This window comes from Triticum urartu, chromosome 5A (assembly GCF_056163025.1).
Source record: "Triticum urartu cultivar PI428250 chromosome 5A, HENAU_Tu73, whole genome shotgun sequence".
Classification (NCBI taxonomy): Eukaryota; Viridiplantae; Streptophyta; class Magnoliopsida; order Poales; family Poaceae; genus Triticum; species Triticum urartu.
In genome coordinates, this window is record NC_141877.1 from 333067518 (window position 1) to 333086132 (window position 18615).

Genomic DNA, 18615 nt, shown 5'->3' on the forward strand with positions numbered 1-18615 from the left:
ATTTACCAGACGACCCCCGCCGGTGAATTTATGACAAGCGGGTCCTCGAGATACACGGATGTTTTGCAGTGCGGCCCCTCTCAAGAGGATTGGAAGGGCTCAATAGGGATTTTTTACTTTATTCAAACCCCCTCGACCCCTTTCAATCCCCTTCAAGGCACCTTCAACGCGGGCCCCTAAAATTGACACGCCATACATCTGTGGATGCGTCCGAGCAGTGATACGGGAGCCGACCATTCAACCGTGTACCTCAAATATCCGCATACATTTTCAAGCGGAATTTAAAAACCGGACGGTTTTCATGCAAACTGGATGAATTTCACTTAGATCGGACCACATTCATTTCATTTTCGACATATTTTCGTTACACAAATGCGACTGGAAGTTAACCTAGCCTAAATCATTATAAGCGTCGGGCCTCCAAGTCCTTGTTTTTCCCATGTCTAGCATCTTCGCCGCTCCATGAGCTCCGGGAAGTGAAGTTGTGGGTCGTCGATGAGGAAGAGTGAGACATGGAACACAAACGCCTTTGCCTCCCATGTCCCACTCTTCCTCGCCTGAGTCCATGGCCTCGACATCGTCGGCGGAGGTGAGGTCCGCGATGGACGTGAACGGGCCGACCTTGTGGTTGTAGCGGCCCGGTGCGAAACCGCAGCTGCCGGTGTTCTCGTCCATAGCCACTATGGCCTCCTCGCTCAAGAACTAGACGTAGATTTGGCCCTCCGCGAGTTAGTGATGTGCGGGAAGGGCGAAGTTGTAGCGCTCCTCCTCCTACGCCCGCCGGAATGCCAAACACATGCAACGCTAGTTGCTCCTTCGCCATGGCGGAGTTAAAGTGCACATGCGCCTGCTCCATGGTGAAGCCAACATAGACAGGTGTGGGCATTGGCTCGTCATCGGATGCCTCCTACATCGTCAGGTCATCGTCGCTCACCTCAAGCGAACTCGTCGGCAAGTCGGCCTCTATTTGCCATGCACGACGGGCCTGGAAGCCGGCCAGGTCATGCTTCTACTCCATCGAGAGGCTCTCCCACATCGCTTTAGAGCTCGTGATCATGGTGAAGGTGTTGCATGGGGGAGGACGTGAAAGCAGACGTGGTGTTGTGTGGATCGTGTCGAATGTGGCCACGTATAAATAGTGGGCGCCGGTCAGGCCAAATGGCAAGTTGTTTCAATACGGGTGCCGAAGATGGTTTCGTTGCCGCCGCCATGTTTAATACCGACGGGCGGACATACGGGCAACTGGTTTGAATGCGATAAATAGTTGCTCGTCTTGTTCAGTCAGGTCTCTCTGACATTGAACAGACACTGAGACCAGGACACCGCGCGGGAAGCGCTCTCGGCCGGTGCTCAGCTTCAATGTCGGCTCTAGTAACCTATCCCACCCCTCTGGACCGACATGACTGTAGCACGAAGAACGGAGGTGCGTTCACCTAGGAGAGGGTTTTGGGGTGGGATTGGGTTGTCGGACACGTACGTGGTGGCATCTCCAGTGACCTATCGCGCCCTCTCTAGACCGGGTTGTTTGATGCCCATCGATCCTGACGTAATGGTTGTGGCGGCAAGGGCGGCTCCTCCTTCGCGCGACGCCCGATTTGGACGCTGCGACTACGTCGAGGGGGGGTGGCTAGCCTTAATGCGGTGGAGAGGCGGAGATGCTGGCTCTTGTTTCATACTGAAGCACGATGGCGAGGGCGGCTCATCCGTCACGCATGCTGGCGGTGGTGAGGGCGGCGCCAGACCACGTTCTCGGAGCAACTGCTCCGTTAACAACTATATCTGCCGCAAGAACCCCTCGTTCGTGGTCGCGGCCTCCGAGAGGAGGCGCGGCTGCGACGATGACACCTGGTCCTCCTCGTCGCCGGAGGAGACGATCTCCTTATCAGAGGAGTTGGCGACCGTGGAGCTTGAGGGCCCCGGAGAGCGATAGCGGCAGGGCAAGATCCGGAGCCGTTTTGCCGCCTGCGAGTGAGGAGAACCACGACCTGAGCATAGTGGAGGAGGAAAGGAGGAGGAGTTTGGAGATTACGAGAGGTGGCTGGGTGTGGAGAGAATGAGTTTGAAGAGATGCAATGTGGACATCATCGGAGCATGACTTAAATAGGCGCGAAAGCCAGGAGAAGGGACCGAAAGCCAGTCTGGAAGCCAGTTTCAATGCGGCGCAGCGGTCGAAGTAGGCTTCTCGGTCGCCGTGATAATCAAAATGGAGCGTTTTCGGATATAAACAATCATACAACTAACTAATAGGGTAATTAGAACTAACTTGTGGTTGTATGATTAGGAAAATTTAATTTATATGAAACAAACAATGTATCATTGGAAACATCTTTAACACGAATCTACTACTCCCTCCGATTTATATTAGTTGTTTCATTGAAACAAATGTATCTAAACGCATACCGTGCTTGATATATCTGTTTGAGCTATAAGTAATATGCATTGGAGGGAGTAAAATGATTTTCATGGCATATAACTTATTTTGTTAATCAAATTCAAGATCAAAGTTTAGCACAAAATACAAAGAGAACTAATAAACCGGACGAAGGTAGTAATTCATAAGCAGGCGAACACATAGCCGCACACTGCATCCAATCATCTGCGCTTGACTTCCCATGAATTTAAAAGGTATATAAACGTGGTAGAGGGGAAAATGGTGCCAGAACTCCAAACATCCCTCTCTTGGAAGATAAGCATGTGACTCCGTCTGTTCACAATAATTTTTATGATGGTTCAAGCAAACCGATACCTCTAAAAACCTACTGCTGGCACAAAATGATGCACTAGTTGTCACTAACTTACAAATTTCTCGACAATCATATCCCTTTTTTTCAATTAAAGTTGACTCGTGGGTCACACACATAGAAGGAACTGAACTTCTTCGGTTCAGGTATACTTCTTTCGAACTTGAGTACAATCATATACCTTGTGGTATACAATTTATATTTATATTGCCCAGGATAACCACAGTTCATAGCAAACCAAAAAAACTCTCAACCACCGACTAGCAACTACACACACGCATGCACACAAGTGATACGACCATACAAATATTTGCACCAGCCAACACAATACTAGCTACCTCATCATCATCTTCGTCTCATCAGAACCTAAGAACCTGCTTTGGTTGGCTTCCGTGTTTTCCAAGGGCCTTATCAAGAGCCAGGTTGAACTCGCTGAAGGGAGTCAACTCCATCCTGTAGCCAAAAATGTTTCAAAGCATTCATTCATTTCTCGATAGGAAGTGTATGGGCATTTAAGACCCAGCGTTAGTTGAAGATACATACTCATATTTAAGTTTGCCTTCATGCACAAGGCCCAACAGGTAGTCTATCATTGTTCTGCATTCCTCTGACTTGTCCGAATTCATCCACTTCTGTAGCCAGAACCCTCTGAGGGAAAGATCCTGTCACGGCATCGGATCTTGTAAAAGAATTGACAGGAGAAACAACTCGACACATAGCAGCATGAAACGATGTCATTTCTTCAAACTTTGATGTACGATTGTTATATAATAATCCAGCACTTTATGAGGTGCAGACTAATAACTAATTCTAATGCGCAAACTAATTCTCAAAAAAAAAAAACATACAAATGTTTAGAGCCGCCAAACATATTATATGTACAGTCAAAAGTAGGATAGGATGGGCTGACCTTAAATATGAAAGACGAAGTAGAAACAATCACAGGTTTCTTGGACATTCCGCCATATGTCACCATGGTGCCTCCTTGCCTAAAGAGAAGGGTTATAGCTAGTTATGCAAAATGACAAATTTTAAATTGGATGTTCATCAAGTTTAACAGCGTCACCTTAATAACTTCAGTATCAAAGATGCAGCATTTCCTCCAACGCAGTTAAATCCTAATGCAGGTTCTGGTAAAGCACCCTAAAATGACAGAAACCAAAATTGCACCAGCATAAGGAAATGGTCGAAGTCCCCCTATAGATAAACAAACTGGAAACTGCATGGTTGCACCTCAGCATAAATAATAACTTCCACTCAAACTCACGATTTGAGTTCTATAGGGCTTATTACACTTTACTATGACTAATAATTTGTTTTAACAGCAACTGGTTGTTTAACCTTCCTAGGTCAGGAAAACACTTTGGTTTGAAACAAAAGAATTTTACCATAACAAACAAATATTAACAAAATACATTTCATGGATGATGAAGTGGGAAATGCAGGCTGCAGAATAGTACCAGCAAGCTCTTGACATTCTTTACATCTAGCTGACTTTCGGTGAAGACCTCATCTGCACCAAGCTGTTTAAGTTTCTCTTTTGCTTCTTCTGACCCAGGCCTACAAAAATTCAGTTACATATGAATGAAGCAAGTAATATGGATATAAGAAATATAAAACAACTTGAAAGTAGAGCACCATATTAAGCAAACTATCATGATCATGCAGCAAACGCTGACAGCAGCTGTATTTAACTATCTTTTTTGTTCCCAAGTTGGTTTACCTGTCCCTTATGATGTTGATGGTGCGAATTCCTTGCACTTTGGCGAGCTGAATAACACACTGACCAACGATGCTGGTCGAGCCGTTCTGGACAATAGCATCACCTGATATAGCAAATAATGGATGCCATGGCATGAGAGGGCATGCTAAGGGAAGCAAGCAAGGTGGCAAAAATGGATGACAAGGGTCAAGGGTGAAACATGCTCACCAGGTTTGAGTTTCACAAAGTCCTGCAGCATCCTGAGCGCTGTCAAGGGGTTCACCGTGACAGTGGCAGCGTATTCCACCGGAACATCGTCACGAACCTTGTGCCACACATCTTCAGGCTTCACAATGTAGGTCTGCCATGTTCCTGCAACCGCAACCAACGAATCCCATCCAATTCAGGGAGGGAGCGAGCCCGAGGAAAAGCAAAGTGTGGCAGGACAGGGGAGAAGGAGACCAAAGGAGGGCGGGGAAGGGATGACCCAGTCGCCGGGGGAGAGGGGGCGGGTGACGGCGGGGCCAACGGCGTGGACCTGGCCGACGCCCTCGTACCCAGCGACGGCGGCGGGGAGGGGAGGACTGACGGGGTAGACGCCCTGGACGCGGTTGATGTCGGAGGGGTTGATGGGTGCGGCTAGCATCTTCACGCAGACGCCGCGCTCCCCGAGCTCCACCGGCGGCACATCCTCCACCCTTGGCAAGATTGTGGCGATAAATTGGAGGATTGATGCTACTGCTCGGCGTATGGTGATCTAGCCAGTGCGGAAGAGAGATCGATACCTGAGGACTTGGTCGGGAGGGCCGTGTTGGTCGTAGAGGACGGCCTTGGAGGGCGGTGAGAAGAGTGACGCGGCGGTGGAGAGAGGGAGGCGGGGACGAAAGCGGAGGCGCGTCGCCGTCGACGGCAGCAGGCGGAGCGCCGACGCCATTGTTACTGGGGTGATGCTCTGGGTATCTCTCGAGGTATGTAAGCCTTGTACAACGGGGGTGCTTAGAGAGATGCTTAGAAAAATAAATCAGATTTTTCTAAAACACCGATGTCTATTTTTACAGAAAGAACAATTAGTTAAGCGTTTATTCTGTATAAATAAGCATTGTTTTCTTTAAGCACCTTTTCTAAGCATCTTTCATTGTATAAGGCCTTAGTTAAGTGTCTATTCTATACAAATAAGCACTGGTGCTTAAAGAAAGCCTGATTTATTTTTCTAAACACTTTTCCTAAGCATCTTCCATTGTACAAGGCCTAATGCAGTACTAGGACAGAAGAATCATCTCAACCATGCCCTGCCCGGCCCGGCCCGGCCGAGCCCAACCCAAGTCAGCCCAGTAATACAGGTAATACACTTGCTGTTTTTTTTCAGGGAACAATACACTTGCTGATCTTAATTTGCAAAATATGCATATTTTGTGTCTTTTAGAGAGGCAGATTTTTCTTGCTAACTTTCAGCTGAAACGCCCTCCTTTAGTCGTTTTTAGCTGGTTACCCTTATCTTCGGAGGTTGATCTGACGTGAAGAGACGGAGAAACCTCATATTTGCGTTTACAAATGTAATTTAGTTTTAGTTTAAATTCGAAAACAAAATACTATCTCGCTTCCTATATAACTCTATGTATTAGAATATGAAATTTCCTTTTTCTTTTTGCTTAAACACTTTTCTTGATTACCATTATCAGCTTCTAGAACTTTTCTTTAAGACAAATCCACTTTTGTCCAAAGATGGAACATTTCTTGATAATGTAATCTGATATTTTGTTCCCCAAACTCAGTTCTTTTTGGGTTATCTTATGCATTATCTTTGATACGAAGGAGACAATTCTTGCATCAAAGAGAACTCTTTTTTTTCACCCGCAAAAAGAAAAGAGAACACTTTTTTCAAAAAGAAATGCATTAATTTACACATGTACACAACTCCTTCCCCACCCCTTGGCGGTTAGGGCAAACTATCCCCTCTGGGCTTTTCCAACGAGTCCGTGGATTCACCTCTCCTTTGCCTGCCGCCCCGGAGGCCGGTGGTGTGGAGGAGAATCCTAGTGCCTCTGCTCTGGTTAGTAGTTTATGTTAGGGTTTTTCAGTCCTCAAAGGTGCGGCGCCCGGGCGGATGGCGTCACTTCTTCTTCGAGTTTGTCTTCCAGGCTCCGATCCTCCTTGAGTTCGTCGTCGGACGTAGTTGATGGAGCTCCGACGTAGATTCCTGGCATCTCCTTGGGGCGATGAGGTTAGGGTTTCTCGTCATGTGGCGAGATTTGGTGTCATGTGCTTAAGATCTTTTCAAGGGTTCGACTGCAATAACTGGGACTCCAGGGGCACGTGCACAAAGATTTTCTAGTTGTCATTACAAGGTCAAGCCGGCTCCAGTAGGGAAGCAACGACAATGGCGAGTCGGTGGCTCGTTCCGACGACGGTAGTGGTCCTTTGGTGGTCTCATAATCGCAATGTAATTTTTATAATGTTTGAGGTGCTTTGTACTTCTAGTGAATTTTGATAATAGATTTGGATCATTTTCGCAAACACACACACATGTACACATAAGTACATATGTGAAAGTGCATTGTTCCCCAAATGGTATTTTAGTTGATGACAATGGGGCTAGTAAGGACTAATGTTAGTTATCAAGTTTATCTCAGAGCATTGGTTGCTCGGTGTTTTATCGAGGGAGATGGATGGCCCTTAATTTGAAAAGGGGAAATACGTCGATGGACACTCGAAGGGTTTTCAGTTTTATTTGAGTCCTAGGAAAGTCACACTGTTAAGAGAGGTATCTCCTTGGATTTACGGTGGAACTCATATTGGTACATTCCTGTCCACATCCCATTGACATCAAGATAGCCAAATTGTTCGTTCTCTATGTTCTCCATCAAATCCGCCAAGAAACTCTCTTTAAATTCCACTTCATGAGGCATTTTTGTGTTGGCCGGAATATCTTTCGAAACTTCTCGATGATGTTCCGAGCAATCCGGAATCCGGCGCGGTGTTCCGGAGTGTGTTCCGGCAAGGTTGCACGCACTCCAGTACATGTGAGCTAAGCAGGAACCTTGCTCGGAATCCGGGTCGGTCCGGAATCTAGACAGTGTTCTGGAGTGTGTTCCGGCAAGGCTATATGGACTCCAGCAGGTTGTGCTAACCGAAAACCTCCTCCGGAACATGGCCTTGGGACGCTTCAGGGCAGTACACAGCTCGGTCGATGTATCGGGCTCTGCATCTTGGGCTTGCGACTTCTCCAACGTATGAGTGTATTTGGAGGAGTGGGGCGATCCTCAAATGTAAAATCTTTGCATGGCTAGCGGTGCAATATAGACTTTGGACCTCGGATCGGCGAGTTAGGCACGGCCTGCAGGACAGTACGGTTGCTTGCTACATATGCTTATAAGAGGAAGACACGGTCGATCACATACTTCTCCATTGCCCCTACGCTCGGGAGGTTTGGCATCTATGCTTCACACAAATCAGTGTCACTGTTAGGCAGCCGCAACCTGGTGATTCACTTGAGGCATGGTAACTTCAAGTGCGGAGTGCAATTGCGACAAGGGATAGAAGAGGTTTTGACACTATTGTCATATTCGTCGCTTGGTCCATATGGAAACAAAGAAATGCCAGAGTTTTTGGGCGACTGGAGCAACAGAGGAGGCCGAGACAATTGATGCACCAAATCTTTGACGAACTTAGAGAATGGGATGAAGCCGGAGTCGGAAGAATACACCGTTTTGTGAGTAGTTAGGCCTTTTTCCTTTAGGTGTCGAGTGGGTTCCGCTAGCAGGATGTTCGCATCTATGCCTAGCCTCTTATAATTATGTTTGCTCTCTTCTATAAAAATATGGTACGCCATTGGCGTACTCTCAAATAAAAATTCGGGCAGGTTGAAACCTAAGCCTATTCTGAAACCTCCAGAATTAGTTATGGGCTGCTGAAATGAAACTATAATAGGAAGAAATCTATGTGGGATATAAAAGCCCACCCCTTCTTTCCCAACAATTATCCTTCCCCAAAAAATTGAGTTGAGTTGATTTCTCTCTCCTACTCCATTTTTGAAAGCTCAAACCCTCCATATCCCCTTCTTCCCTCCATCAAAAGACTAAACTCCTTTGAGGGAAAATGGAGATGATCCCTCGGTCTACACTTTCACTAAACCGATTTTAGTTCCCCGTTGATTTCATTGAGGATTTTTTTTTTTACTTTTGGAGATTTGGGCTCCTAAGTGGTACGAGTCAAGGCCGGGAGATTCCTTGATTGTGGTGTGCACCGAGAAGATTATCTGAAAGCTTTCTTGTGCATGGTGTGCTTTATATATAGTTTATAAAGGTGTGGTGGTTGTCTTCAAAATCAATCTTGGGTGATTTGAGGCTCATCCATTGAGGATTACTCAAAGGGAGAATAAGGCGAGTTTTGCGGATATTGGCAAGATACCGAACTTTGCGGATTTGCCATTGCTTGCTAGTGTTTTTTTTCTTGCCATCCACGGAGACCACAAATTGTCATGAAAATCATTCGATTTGCCATGCCCTCCCAACGAACGTCCGCTGGTTATCAAAATCCTAAAATAAAACCATCAACAACAATTCTGCCAATTCAGATCAAGCGAAAATGAACTGGATTGAAACTATTCTGCAAATCATGCACTGTTCCTGAAGGGAACGATTGAGCACGAGATGAAACTAGTGCCGTGCGCCCACAGTGGCACAAATGATTCTGAAGCCAAAATGAATTAATTGGGAAATAGTACGTGCGGGGCGATCTAATCTAGGATTCAGGAGGATCACGTACTCCCTCCGTCCGCGAATAAGTCTATATCTAGTTTTTGTCTTAAGTCAAAATTTTAAATTTTGGACCAACTTTCTAGGAAAAAATAGCACTATTTATGGCACTAAAATAGTATCACTAGATCCGTTTTGAAATGTAATTTCATAACATACCAGTTTGATGTCATATATGTTACTACTATTTTTTATAAAGTTGGTTAACATTTTAAAGCTTGGACTTAGAACAAAACACTTATTATGTACAGTATCCTACTGGTGGTGGCCGGTATCCTATCCGCCGGGATTCCAGTTTGCTCCATGGCTCGCTCAGTGTTCAAATCTACTCCTTCAAACCCTTGTTATTTTCTTTCGACGGCGGCACAAGAAATTTGAACTTGTCTCCGCAGGCGCGCGGCGGCCGGCCGGCCGGAGACGGCAACTTCGGCAGGGGCCTCCGTCGCCGCTCCTGCATCTCCTCCTCCTGGTAATTGTTGGAAGACTATGCATCAACTCCCAAGTCCGTTTCTTCAAGCCCAATACCCCATCCATCATTGGACGCACGCATATACGCACCTTAATTGCTTATTAATACTATCCCGGTACAGGACTACTACATTGCGCTCAACAACTCCAGCGCTTATTCCATCCCCTACCGAAGTATGGGTATGGGTACCAACAGAAAAAAACAGCCAGCAACAGCAAACGAAACACGCATGATTGAGCTAGCACGGCCAGGATACATCTTTGGCATCTCTGTCTGTCCATCCACCTTCTTCGTTCAGAACATGTCGGTGTAATTATCAGCGGCGGCAGCAGCGTCGCCCAATCCCTTGTCCACGTCGTCCGACAACAGTGGAGCGTCCATCTTTGGAGGAGCCTGCACCACGCCAGTTTCACACACAAACAAATTAGTCACACAACCATTTATTTAGCTAGCTAATAACTAAGACTCTGAACAAATTTCGTTTTTGGTTTTCTTCTATCAAACAGGCATAAAAAAACGGTGCGCCATTTCGTCTTTACAAAAAGGTCACAAATAACCGGCGGCAGCTGGGTATTATTGCTAGCTAGTCATGATAATAATGGAGTGAGTGTTCATTACCGTGCCCCGCACAAGGGCCCAGTTGATGCCGCGGAAGAACGGGTGTTGTTTTATCTCATTCGATCCCTCATACGATCCCATTCTATTCGCAGGATCCCTGTGCAGCAACCTGTAGATCAGCTGCCTCGCTGGGAGGCTCACCTGCTCATTCACACAGCACCCATGTGCAACCCCGAGTAAACTTTCCTTGTCAACCAAATTTTTCTTCAGAAATAATATAGGAATATATGCTAAGCCGCTTTCTTAATTACCGTACCGATATACTCGCGGGGAATCTGATGTCCTTGTGTAGGATGTTGGCAAAGGTCCTTTGCCTGGTTTTACCTCTGAAGGGTGTGTAGCCATACAGCATTTCATACAGAAGAATCCCTGCATCACCAAATGGCTTTCATTAGAATTACCGTATAATAACATATGCACAAAGAAAACTGCATAGTTGGTGGAAGAGCTATGCACCTAGCGCCCACCAATCAACAGCACTTGTATGGCCAGCTCCGGTAATAATCTCCTGCAACACAAGGACCAGTATCAGAATTAAATACTCTACATTATGCACACACGAAAACACAGGGAAACAATGGATATGTTGCAAAAACGGTGAAGAATAAACTAAAAAAAAACCAAGAGAAAGTACATACAGGTGCGATGTACTCCTCTGTACCAACAAATGAATTGGATGCTCGCATAGGTTCCGCAAAAAATATGGGTGAACTCCTGCTTTTCCTCCTGCTTTTCTTATTACCTTCTTCTGGAAGAAAGACCTACCAAAACAGGAACAGATAATTACTTCACCTCATCACATAACCTATGAATATACTGAAGTCAACCTTCCCTTTTTAGGGCCAGCAATGCATAAAAACTATATGCATTTTTATGATTTATTGTAAGAGAAAGAGCTTCAAAATTAAGTTATTTTTTTTCAAATCAAATTTAGTGTCTTTTTACCTGCGGTCTGCAAGATGTCAGGCAAGATAAATCAAAGTCTGTCAGGGATATGTGCCCGTCTCTATGAAGTAAGATATTCTCTGGCTTCAAGTCTCGGTAGATTATACCTGAGGATATAAATAATATTAAACAAGAGTAAACATGACACCTTATAAGCAGTAGAAATCTCAACCTGTATTATGCCAGCTCTTTTTTATTCGGATAAGGAAACATTGCTTTTAAGGCCTTACAGAAAATATGCTGCAAGGGCTAACTCCTTACTGAAGGCATATGCATTTGAAAGGTGGACATAATTGCCATTAATAATGCTGTGATGCAGCACAATCAAAGGGAGTTTCATTGGTGTATTGGGTGTGTGTGTGTGTGGGGGGGGGGGGGGGGGGGGGGTATACCTTGACAATGCAAGTATTCAAGTGCAATGACAACTTCAGCTGCATAGAACCTGTTCCAATCATGAAAAATGTTAAATACTGCCTCTTGTACAACATCTAGAGTGGACAAAACCCCAAAACAATGAAGTGACACGCCTGTGACTGTGATCAGTATCTTATGTCAGAAATCACCCGACCAGATCTAAGAATAATAAACAGTTTGAATTATGACCTGACTGCATCTTCCCGCAAAACCTTCAGAGGTTGCCTATCTAGGAGCAGAAAGAGCTCCCCGCCAGGGTAGTAATCTGTAATGAGACATATATGTGTCTTTGTCTGCTACATTTGAGCAGAAACAAAAATGTCACTCGATTGTAGAACATGAAAAGTCATTGCGTCAATTAAGACAACCTCTTTCTAACCCCATCCCCGCCCTCTCTCCAAAACATGATAGAAGGCCATTGGATTGCGAGCCAGGGCTGCTATGGTAGGGTTTAAACAAAGTAAAAACTTGAGCCTAGTGTGTTTCTTCTCAAATGAGCTTAAATTTATATTCAAACTTGGACCTATGTTAAATGTTAGGGACTAGACAAGCTTACTCATCAAGATGATTACACATGAACAAGTACAATGTGATCTATAATAAATTTGCTTCCTTATATTGATGAACAAACCTGAAATGATGCATACAATGTTGGAAGGAACGGGTGGTCCAACATATCAAGGATCTGTCGTTCAGCAGTAGCTCTATGGACCTAGAGACATTATAATGTTATCAGAAAAATGAAACAATGAGCATAAGTAGAACTATACAAGTGAACTACATTTTCCTATGATAATTAATGTTGTTATCATTTCAGAAGGTCAAAAAAGAATCAAACCTTATTGCGATTAAGCATGACATTTTTATCCATCGCTTTCATGGCAAAGTATTCACCTGTGTTTAGCAACTCCACCAAGTGCACGCTACAATTTCAACAATAATGTACATAGTTTACTATTTAAAACTTCTGATGGCAACAGAACTCAAGCAGTGCTACTATACAGATTTAAGTTAATTCTGTTTCAAACAAAGTATGATAGGATTTACCTTCCAGTATCACCAGACCCCAAAGGTTTTACAGGCCTGAAATGTTTCAGATCAATGTTTTCTCCACCCTCACGAACCTACAGAAGAAGTAACACAATCATCACAATGAAATGCCAAATGTACGTCTCCAACGATCCCCTCGTTTTGCCAATATAGAATACTCCTACATTAGACATAATCACTGTTCTGTAATGGACTGAATTCTTCAGCAGAATGCATGGGTGGAACTAGGTATATATTTCCATGAATAAAACGAGAGGCACCCAAATCTCTAATTTCTTTATATAACGCTAGTTTCATCCAGTGACTTTAAAATCACATGCGAAAAGCAGTTTGGTAAAACTATATCATACTTTTTGGACGGCTCTCCATGACGCAGAATCCTTCATATGTGGCTTCGGTAAAACTACTTTTGAGTGGTTGGCCCATAAGTCCTCCGGCCTCTGAAAGCAATGGATGACTGTCAGAACTCCACACATATACTTGTTTGATCATTAGAAATATATTAATTTGATGAAGTGCTGGAATAATGGTTTTATCTTACCAAATTAGCATCTGGAAGTTCTTTTGCAGCCTCGTCAATATTTTCTGCAGTTTTCTTAATCTGTAACATGAACAACTCAGGTTAGTTCTGACGAATTAAAAATTTAAGGTCAATAGAATATTAAGTGGTCAAGTTGGCTTATCCAGACAAAAATAACATAAATCCATTAAAGAAAATTGCCATAACATGTTCGTGCATTTGACAGAATAGAGCGTTGACTCAAAGACTTTAACATGCCATATGCATAACAATCCACAAGTTTACTAGCATTAGAGTTGACGACCCATGGTGTATCATATCATATTACATTATTATGTGATGCTGGTTGATGTTAACAAAATTTTGCAAGTAAATTCTTGGCGCTGGTAAAATCATAGCTATTGAAGAATGAAGACCCATATATCTACTTTTGTTACTTTTCGTAGCATATATGCATGCACAAATAATCTTGATTTAATTAAAATGGATACGAACCAGCATGACACCCTCTTTTTCAGCAGCATCTCGGACATGCTCAGTTCCATCCAACTGAACCCCAATAAAATACTGGACATCTCCCTGATCAACAGTCAAAATTGATGCATTCAAATTACATGCAAACTCCATTGTATAGAGTAAGTTGGATAATATTTCCCATATGATGTCCATAGTTATAGTACCTTCTGATCACGCATAGGCTGCAAGTGAAAGAGGTTCCAGAACTTTTTACCTGTAGAAGTGATAAACGGCAAAAAGTAATTTAGCTGGATTGTTTACCATTAAGGGATATATTTAAACACAAAAATATCTTAGTGTTAGTAACTGATACAAATATATTTTTTCTCAGCCAAACATTTCGGTGAACAGCAGTATTGAACAGAAATTGCATGATACTCTTGCATGGCACGGACACGAAAAGCATGTGAAGAGTAATATACCACTCTTTGTATAATTAATCAGCTGAACAGTGACCTCTGTTTGGTTATCTATGGCATCTCTAATTTTCCTCACTGTAGCACGATCAGTTTCAGGACCTTGGAGAAACCTGTGAGGAGGACCAACAAGAAAGTGACGCATAAGTCTTTTGCATGAAACACTAGCATATACCAATCTACAAATATGCAGAGTAATAGAGATTCAATATCAGGATTTTTACTACACTGTGTAACCGTTAATCTACAAAGAGGTAAAACTTGCTAAAGATTAGAAAACCATGCCAGTGAAATTGCGCAATAAATGTGTACGGCGATATCATCATTCACCTGCAGTTTCTTCCCAATATTTCTTCACGGCTGTATTCAGTCAATTGCAAGAAACTATCGGATGCAAATATCTGAAACACCGATAGAAAAATTAATGCTCATTCAAGAAAGCTTAATATCTATATGAATGAAAAGATGAGTGGGGTCCCTGATGAATCTTACAATAGGATTATCTGGCAATCTTGGGTCAGTAATGACAAAGTTCTTCTCGATACGTTCAAGTGTAGTAGCCAAGTCTATACCCCTTCTTATTTCTTTCCTCCTTAGCTCATCATCAAAGCTCTCAGGTCTTTCATCATCACTGTCAAGTAAGGGATCTTCATCTCTTGGTTTCAGCATGTTCTTTTCTACATTTCCATTGCCCATACCAAGTAAACTGCACATACAGATTGAATAAGACAACAGGAACATGAAATGAGATGCTGAAATTCTACTCTTTGACTTGTATCAATGAGCTTACCCCATAAGCGAAAACAGACCCGATTTTCTAGTTTTATTGCCTCCTTCAGGTACTTCGTTGATCTTCTGCAGTGAGCTTCTTGCTCCAGTGTGCGAGGTACGTCGAGATCCACTCTCTGAGCTTCTCTTGCCAGTACCATCACCCGTTAACAAGCCTACTGATTCCTGTGATTTTCTTTTGAAGGTGCTATTACTTGATTCTGACAGTGACCGTGGATTTTTGAGAGCCAACAGAAGCTCAGACACTGAGCTACGGGCCTGGTCCTTCTGCCTGGCTGCAGGTATATGTTTTTTTCTTCAATATGAAACCAATTTAATTTCTGAAAATAAAAAAGATCTGCTAGCTAGTAGCACTTTTTTGAAAAAAACCAAGCTAAAATGATAGTAGTACCATCATATTTGATGAGTGACTCTGGCAGTCCATTTGGACGAACAACAGTGTCCTTGTTCCCTTCAGTGTATTTACTCACTTCCACTTGCATCCTGGAACAGAACAGGAATGGTAAGAAATACGTCTAATTCGTGGCACTGGTGCACGGGGAAAGAAGAGAAGGGCTAGGGAGGTGACCCTATGAACTTGAGGACCCTGCCATCCTCATCCTTGATGGGGGCAATGGTCAGGAGGTTCCAGAATGCCGTGCCATCCTTCTTGTAGTTGAGGACACGGCCGCAGTAGTTTGATCCGTCGGCTAGAGCCTGCCTGATCTTTGCGATCTCCGCCGGGTCGGTGCCGGAGCCCTGGAGGAAGCGGCTGCACAGCACATACAATTGCCACATTCAATTCCATCGATTCGGTGAAGGAGGATAGATTGAAGGGGATGGATGGATGATGGATTTGATACCAGTTCCTTCCGACGACCTCCTTGGAGGTGTAGCCGGTCATGTTGAAGAAGCCGGCGCTGGCGTACATGATGGGGTGGCCGGGGCGGCTGGCGTCCGACACGACGAACGTCTGCTGGAACGCCGAGAGCGCCGCCCGGAGCTCCTCGGACACCCGGGGGATGCCGGCGCCGGCGACGGCCTTGTCGTCGGAGCTGCTGCGGGCGGAGCCGCCCCCGGAGCTGCGGGCGGAGACGCCCTGCGGCCGGCCCGTGTGCTCGTTGGTCTGGAGCACGAGGCCCCACTCCGCCGCCCGCTGCGTCGCCCTGTCGACATCATCGATATTGCCGTCGTCGTCCTGGCGGAACGGCGAGGCGGCGGGGCGGAACGCGGCGGCGGAGGAGGGGTTGAAGACCTCGAGCGAGCCGCGGGAGTCGCGCGGCAGCTGCTGCTTCGGCCGCTGAGGAGGCTCGTCATGGCCGCCGCCTCCTCCTCCTCCTGCTGCACCTGCCACCACCACCACTTAGCATCAGCTATCTACGGAGTAGGTAGCAACACTCCACTAAGCTAGCAATTCGAAAAGAAAAAGGGGGAAAAAAGACTGCATGTCAAGCTGGCAATTGGATCGAAATTGAAGAAGCATTTTGCCCCTGAAAATCATTGATCATACAATCATACAACTAAAGGCTCCAGCGGAAACCGTTGATCATACATTTAGGATGCTGCGGGCTGATCATTCAGAAATCGGCCGATCGATGGATGGATTCGAGGGCTTCTGAATTATCACGAACTGAATCAGAAACAGTGGCAAGACAGTAGTCAATTAAGGTCTAATCCAAATAGTGTCATCTGCAGCTGCCAGCATGAATGATCTTCTTGGTGCGTTTCTCTATCAAATCAGTCAGCTGGAGCACTGTAGAGCGTGCTAACTGTTTCTTGGTGCCTGTCGTACTACATACTGTACTATACATATTACTGGCCCGAGAACCAAACCAAATCCGGGATTTGTTCCTCTCGTGGGCAGGAGTAGGACTGGTGGTTGAGTTGAAAAGGGCGGCATCATGCTTGCTACCACAGAAAGTTAACTGGATTCTCTATGCATGTCGATCGATCTGCATCGCTTTATTCCCGGGCCATGGGATTCAGATACCACAGCATCGATCCCCAGGGCTGACGAGATATTTTCTGTAGCTAGCTAGAGTGAGTGCGACGCATGTCGGCTGCAGGTGCAAGTCGGAGTGCGATTAATTAGCTACTGTTTGTCTCTACGTACTCTAATGTGAGATGTTAGTAGTGGCACCATCAGCAAGTTGAGTGCAAGTCAGGTGAAAGTTGAAAGTGACGATGAAGAGAGGAGAAAGCACAGTAGTGCATCCACCAGCCGGGCTGGGCCAACTAAAAGGGACACTCCAGGGCAAGTGTCTGTCTCATCCACACAAGAGTATCGCCCTCAATCCACATCCATCCAGCCAACCCAATGGAAGCAAGCAAGATCGATTCACAACACGGAATTTGCTGCCACCACACATACACATGTACGTATATGTCTTCCTCCTCCTCCCCTCACCCTCAGCCTCAGGACATCACACCTGCAGTACTAATCAGGCAGCTGGTGTTGCATTTCCACTTTTGGTTTATCGATCTGAATTCATTCATTCCTTCAGTTCTAGTTTGATTCACTCCCAGTGGTTAACAGCAAGGCTGTGTAGGTACACTGAAATACTTACTAATCAGAAGAGTGATACTGGTGGCTGAGAGTGATCGAGCTGAGTCAATGGATTCTCAACCGCGTGCACCCATGAACAGCCTAAGCTTAGATGTACAGTAATTTAGGGTCAGTGCAAAACTAATTAGCTGAAATTAACTGCATTAAAAATATATTAGCTGAAGTAAACTAGTCATGGGAGCAACCCGCGGGCAGTTCTACGTCCTCGCGAGCAGGTCTGCTCAAATTTACCGGCACCGAATTCGAATTAGACTAGCTGGCAGCCTGACACTCGACTCAGAAACCGAAGAAGAATGAAGCAGCAGCGAAATGGTTACGGCGGGCACCTTTGGAAGCCATCGTCAGTACGAAGCCTCAGCTAGCGCCCCACCTTCCCTCCTCTTCTTCGGTTCTTCCTCCGGCTCCGCGCGCGCGTGATCCGAGAAACCGAGACGTAGTACGTCGTCAGCTCTCCATCTCCAAATATTTCTTTATTGGGCACGAGGAAGAAGAAGAAGGCTGCTGAAGAGGTTGGAGGCAGAGCAGCTGAGGCAGCGGCAATTTAACTAGCTACTCCGCCAGCTACAGCGGCGCGCCGGGGTGCGTGAACAACGTTAGCATGCATGCGCGCGCCAAGTTGCGAGAAGCGATCTGCACAGTATATGCCCGCTCGGAAGACCGCGCGGCATGGTCGCGGAGGGAGGAAGGAATTGGGGGGCACCGGCACCGATACAGCTACTGGTACTGCCTTGCTGCCGTCATGGGCTAGTTGTTCAGCCGAGGGAGACGACGACGGGGCTGGGGCCCGGGTTCCAGTCTGTCCACGTACGTACGGGCTAGTATCCCACACTCCCTTATCTTGGCTGCTACAGGTGGATTGATATGGCTTGGGAAGGAGACAGGAGCAAGGAGGCGAAGCATCCACGCCCGTCGCTGTCGCTTTGTTTTGGCGGATTGGTCGCGGCCAATCTCGATCGGACCATGCTTCGTTCCACACTCTGTCCATCCATCGTCTTCGATGGTCGACCGATGCAAGAAAAGGGAGAGTGAATGAGCATAGCTGAGACGGCTAGGTTTCGTCGAACTTGGCCAACCAGGTGTAAGATCTAGATTTGACATGGGCGATAGTATTTTTCTGAATTTATTTTAGTTTTGTT

General features: G+C 45.5%; 2 protein-coding genes across 8 annotated transcripts; both read right to left on the minus strand.

Annotated features, from left to right (window-relative positions):
• Positions 1 to 2861: 2861 nt before the first annotated feature.
• LOC125508791 (Polyketide synthase, enoylreductase family protein) lies at positions 2862 to 5430 on the minus strand. Its single transcript, XM_048673586.2, has 9 exons — positions 5229 to 5430; positions 4906 to 5141; positions 4672 to 4815; positions 4465 to 4567; positions 4202 to 4301; positions 3808 to 3884; positions 3652 to 3730; positions 3285 to 3403; positions 2862 to 3194 (listed from the first exon to the last, which is right to left on the minus strand). Exons 1-9 carry the CDS (start codon positions 5375 to 5377, stop codon positions 3101 to 3103), a joined length of 1101 nt encoding a protein of 366 aa, XP_048529543.2. The 5' UTR covers positions 5378 to 5430; the 3' UTR covers positions 2862 to 3100.
• Positions 5431 to 9748: 4318 nt separating this feature from the next.
• PHOT1 (phototropin 1) lies at positions 9749 to 18211 on the minus strand. Of its 7 annotated transcripts, none has more exons than XM_087526000.1 (23): positions 17806 to 18211; positions 15777 to 16254; positions 15503 to 15685; positions 15326 to 15417; positions 14936 to 15209; positions 14638 to 14851; positions 14476 to 14546; positions 14152 to 14258; positions 13894 to 13943; positions 13709 to 13792; positions 13235 to 13294; positions 13044 to 13133; positions 12691 to 12767; positions 12482 to 12566; positions 12275 to 12355; positions 11833 to 11936; positions 11622 to 11671; positions 11230 to 11336; positions 10923 to 11045; positions 10741 to 10792; positions 10541 to 10653; positions 10285 to 10425; positions 9749 to 10059 (listed from the first exon to the last, which is right to left on the minus strand). In XM_087526000.1, exons 1-23 carry the CDS (start codon positions 17816 to 17818, stop codon positions 9961 to 9963), a joined length of 2748 nt encoding a protein of 915 aa, XP_087382126.1. In that variant the 5' UTR covers positions 17819 to 18211; the 3' UTR covers positions 9749 to 9960. The 7 variants fall into 7 exon arrangements, with proteins under 7 accessions (XP_087382126.1, XP_087382125.1, XP_087382124.1 ...); XM_087525999.1 differs by having other exon boundaries at positions 11833 to 11939; XM_087525998.1 differs by having other exon boundaries at positions 11833 to 11939; positions 15777 to 16260.
• Between the last annotated feature and the right edge of the window lie 404 nt (positions 18212 to 18615).

Coding starts and splice junctions, on each gene's coding strand:
- LOC125508791 (XM_048673586.2), bottom strand. CDS start 5,377: ATGGCGTCGGCGCTCCGCCTGCTGCCGTCGACGGCGACGCGCCTCCGC. Junction 5,142..5,228: donor CCTCCCGACCAAGTCCTCAG/GTATCGATCTCT, acceptor AATCTTGCCAAG/GGTGGAGGATGTGCCGCCGG. Junction 3,731..3,807: donor TTGATACTGAAGTTATTAAG/GTGACGCTGTTA, acceptor CCTTCTCTTTAG/GCAAGGAGGCACCATGGTGA.
- PHOT1 (XM_087525996.1), bottom strand. CDS start 16,490: ATGATCAGCCCGCAGCATCCTAAAT. Junction 14,547..14,637: donor GATTGCCAGATAATCCTATT/GTAAGATTCATC, acceptor TCGGTGTTTCAG/ATATTTGCATCCGATAGTTT. Junction 13,134..13,234: donor AACTTCCAGATGCTAATTTG/GTAAGATAAAAC, acceptor CATTGCTTTCAG/AGGCCGGAGGACTTATGGGC.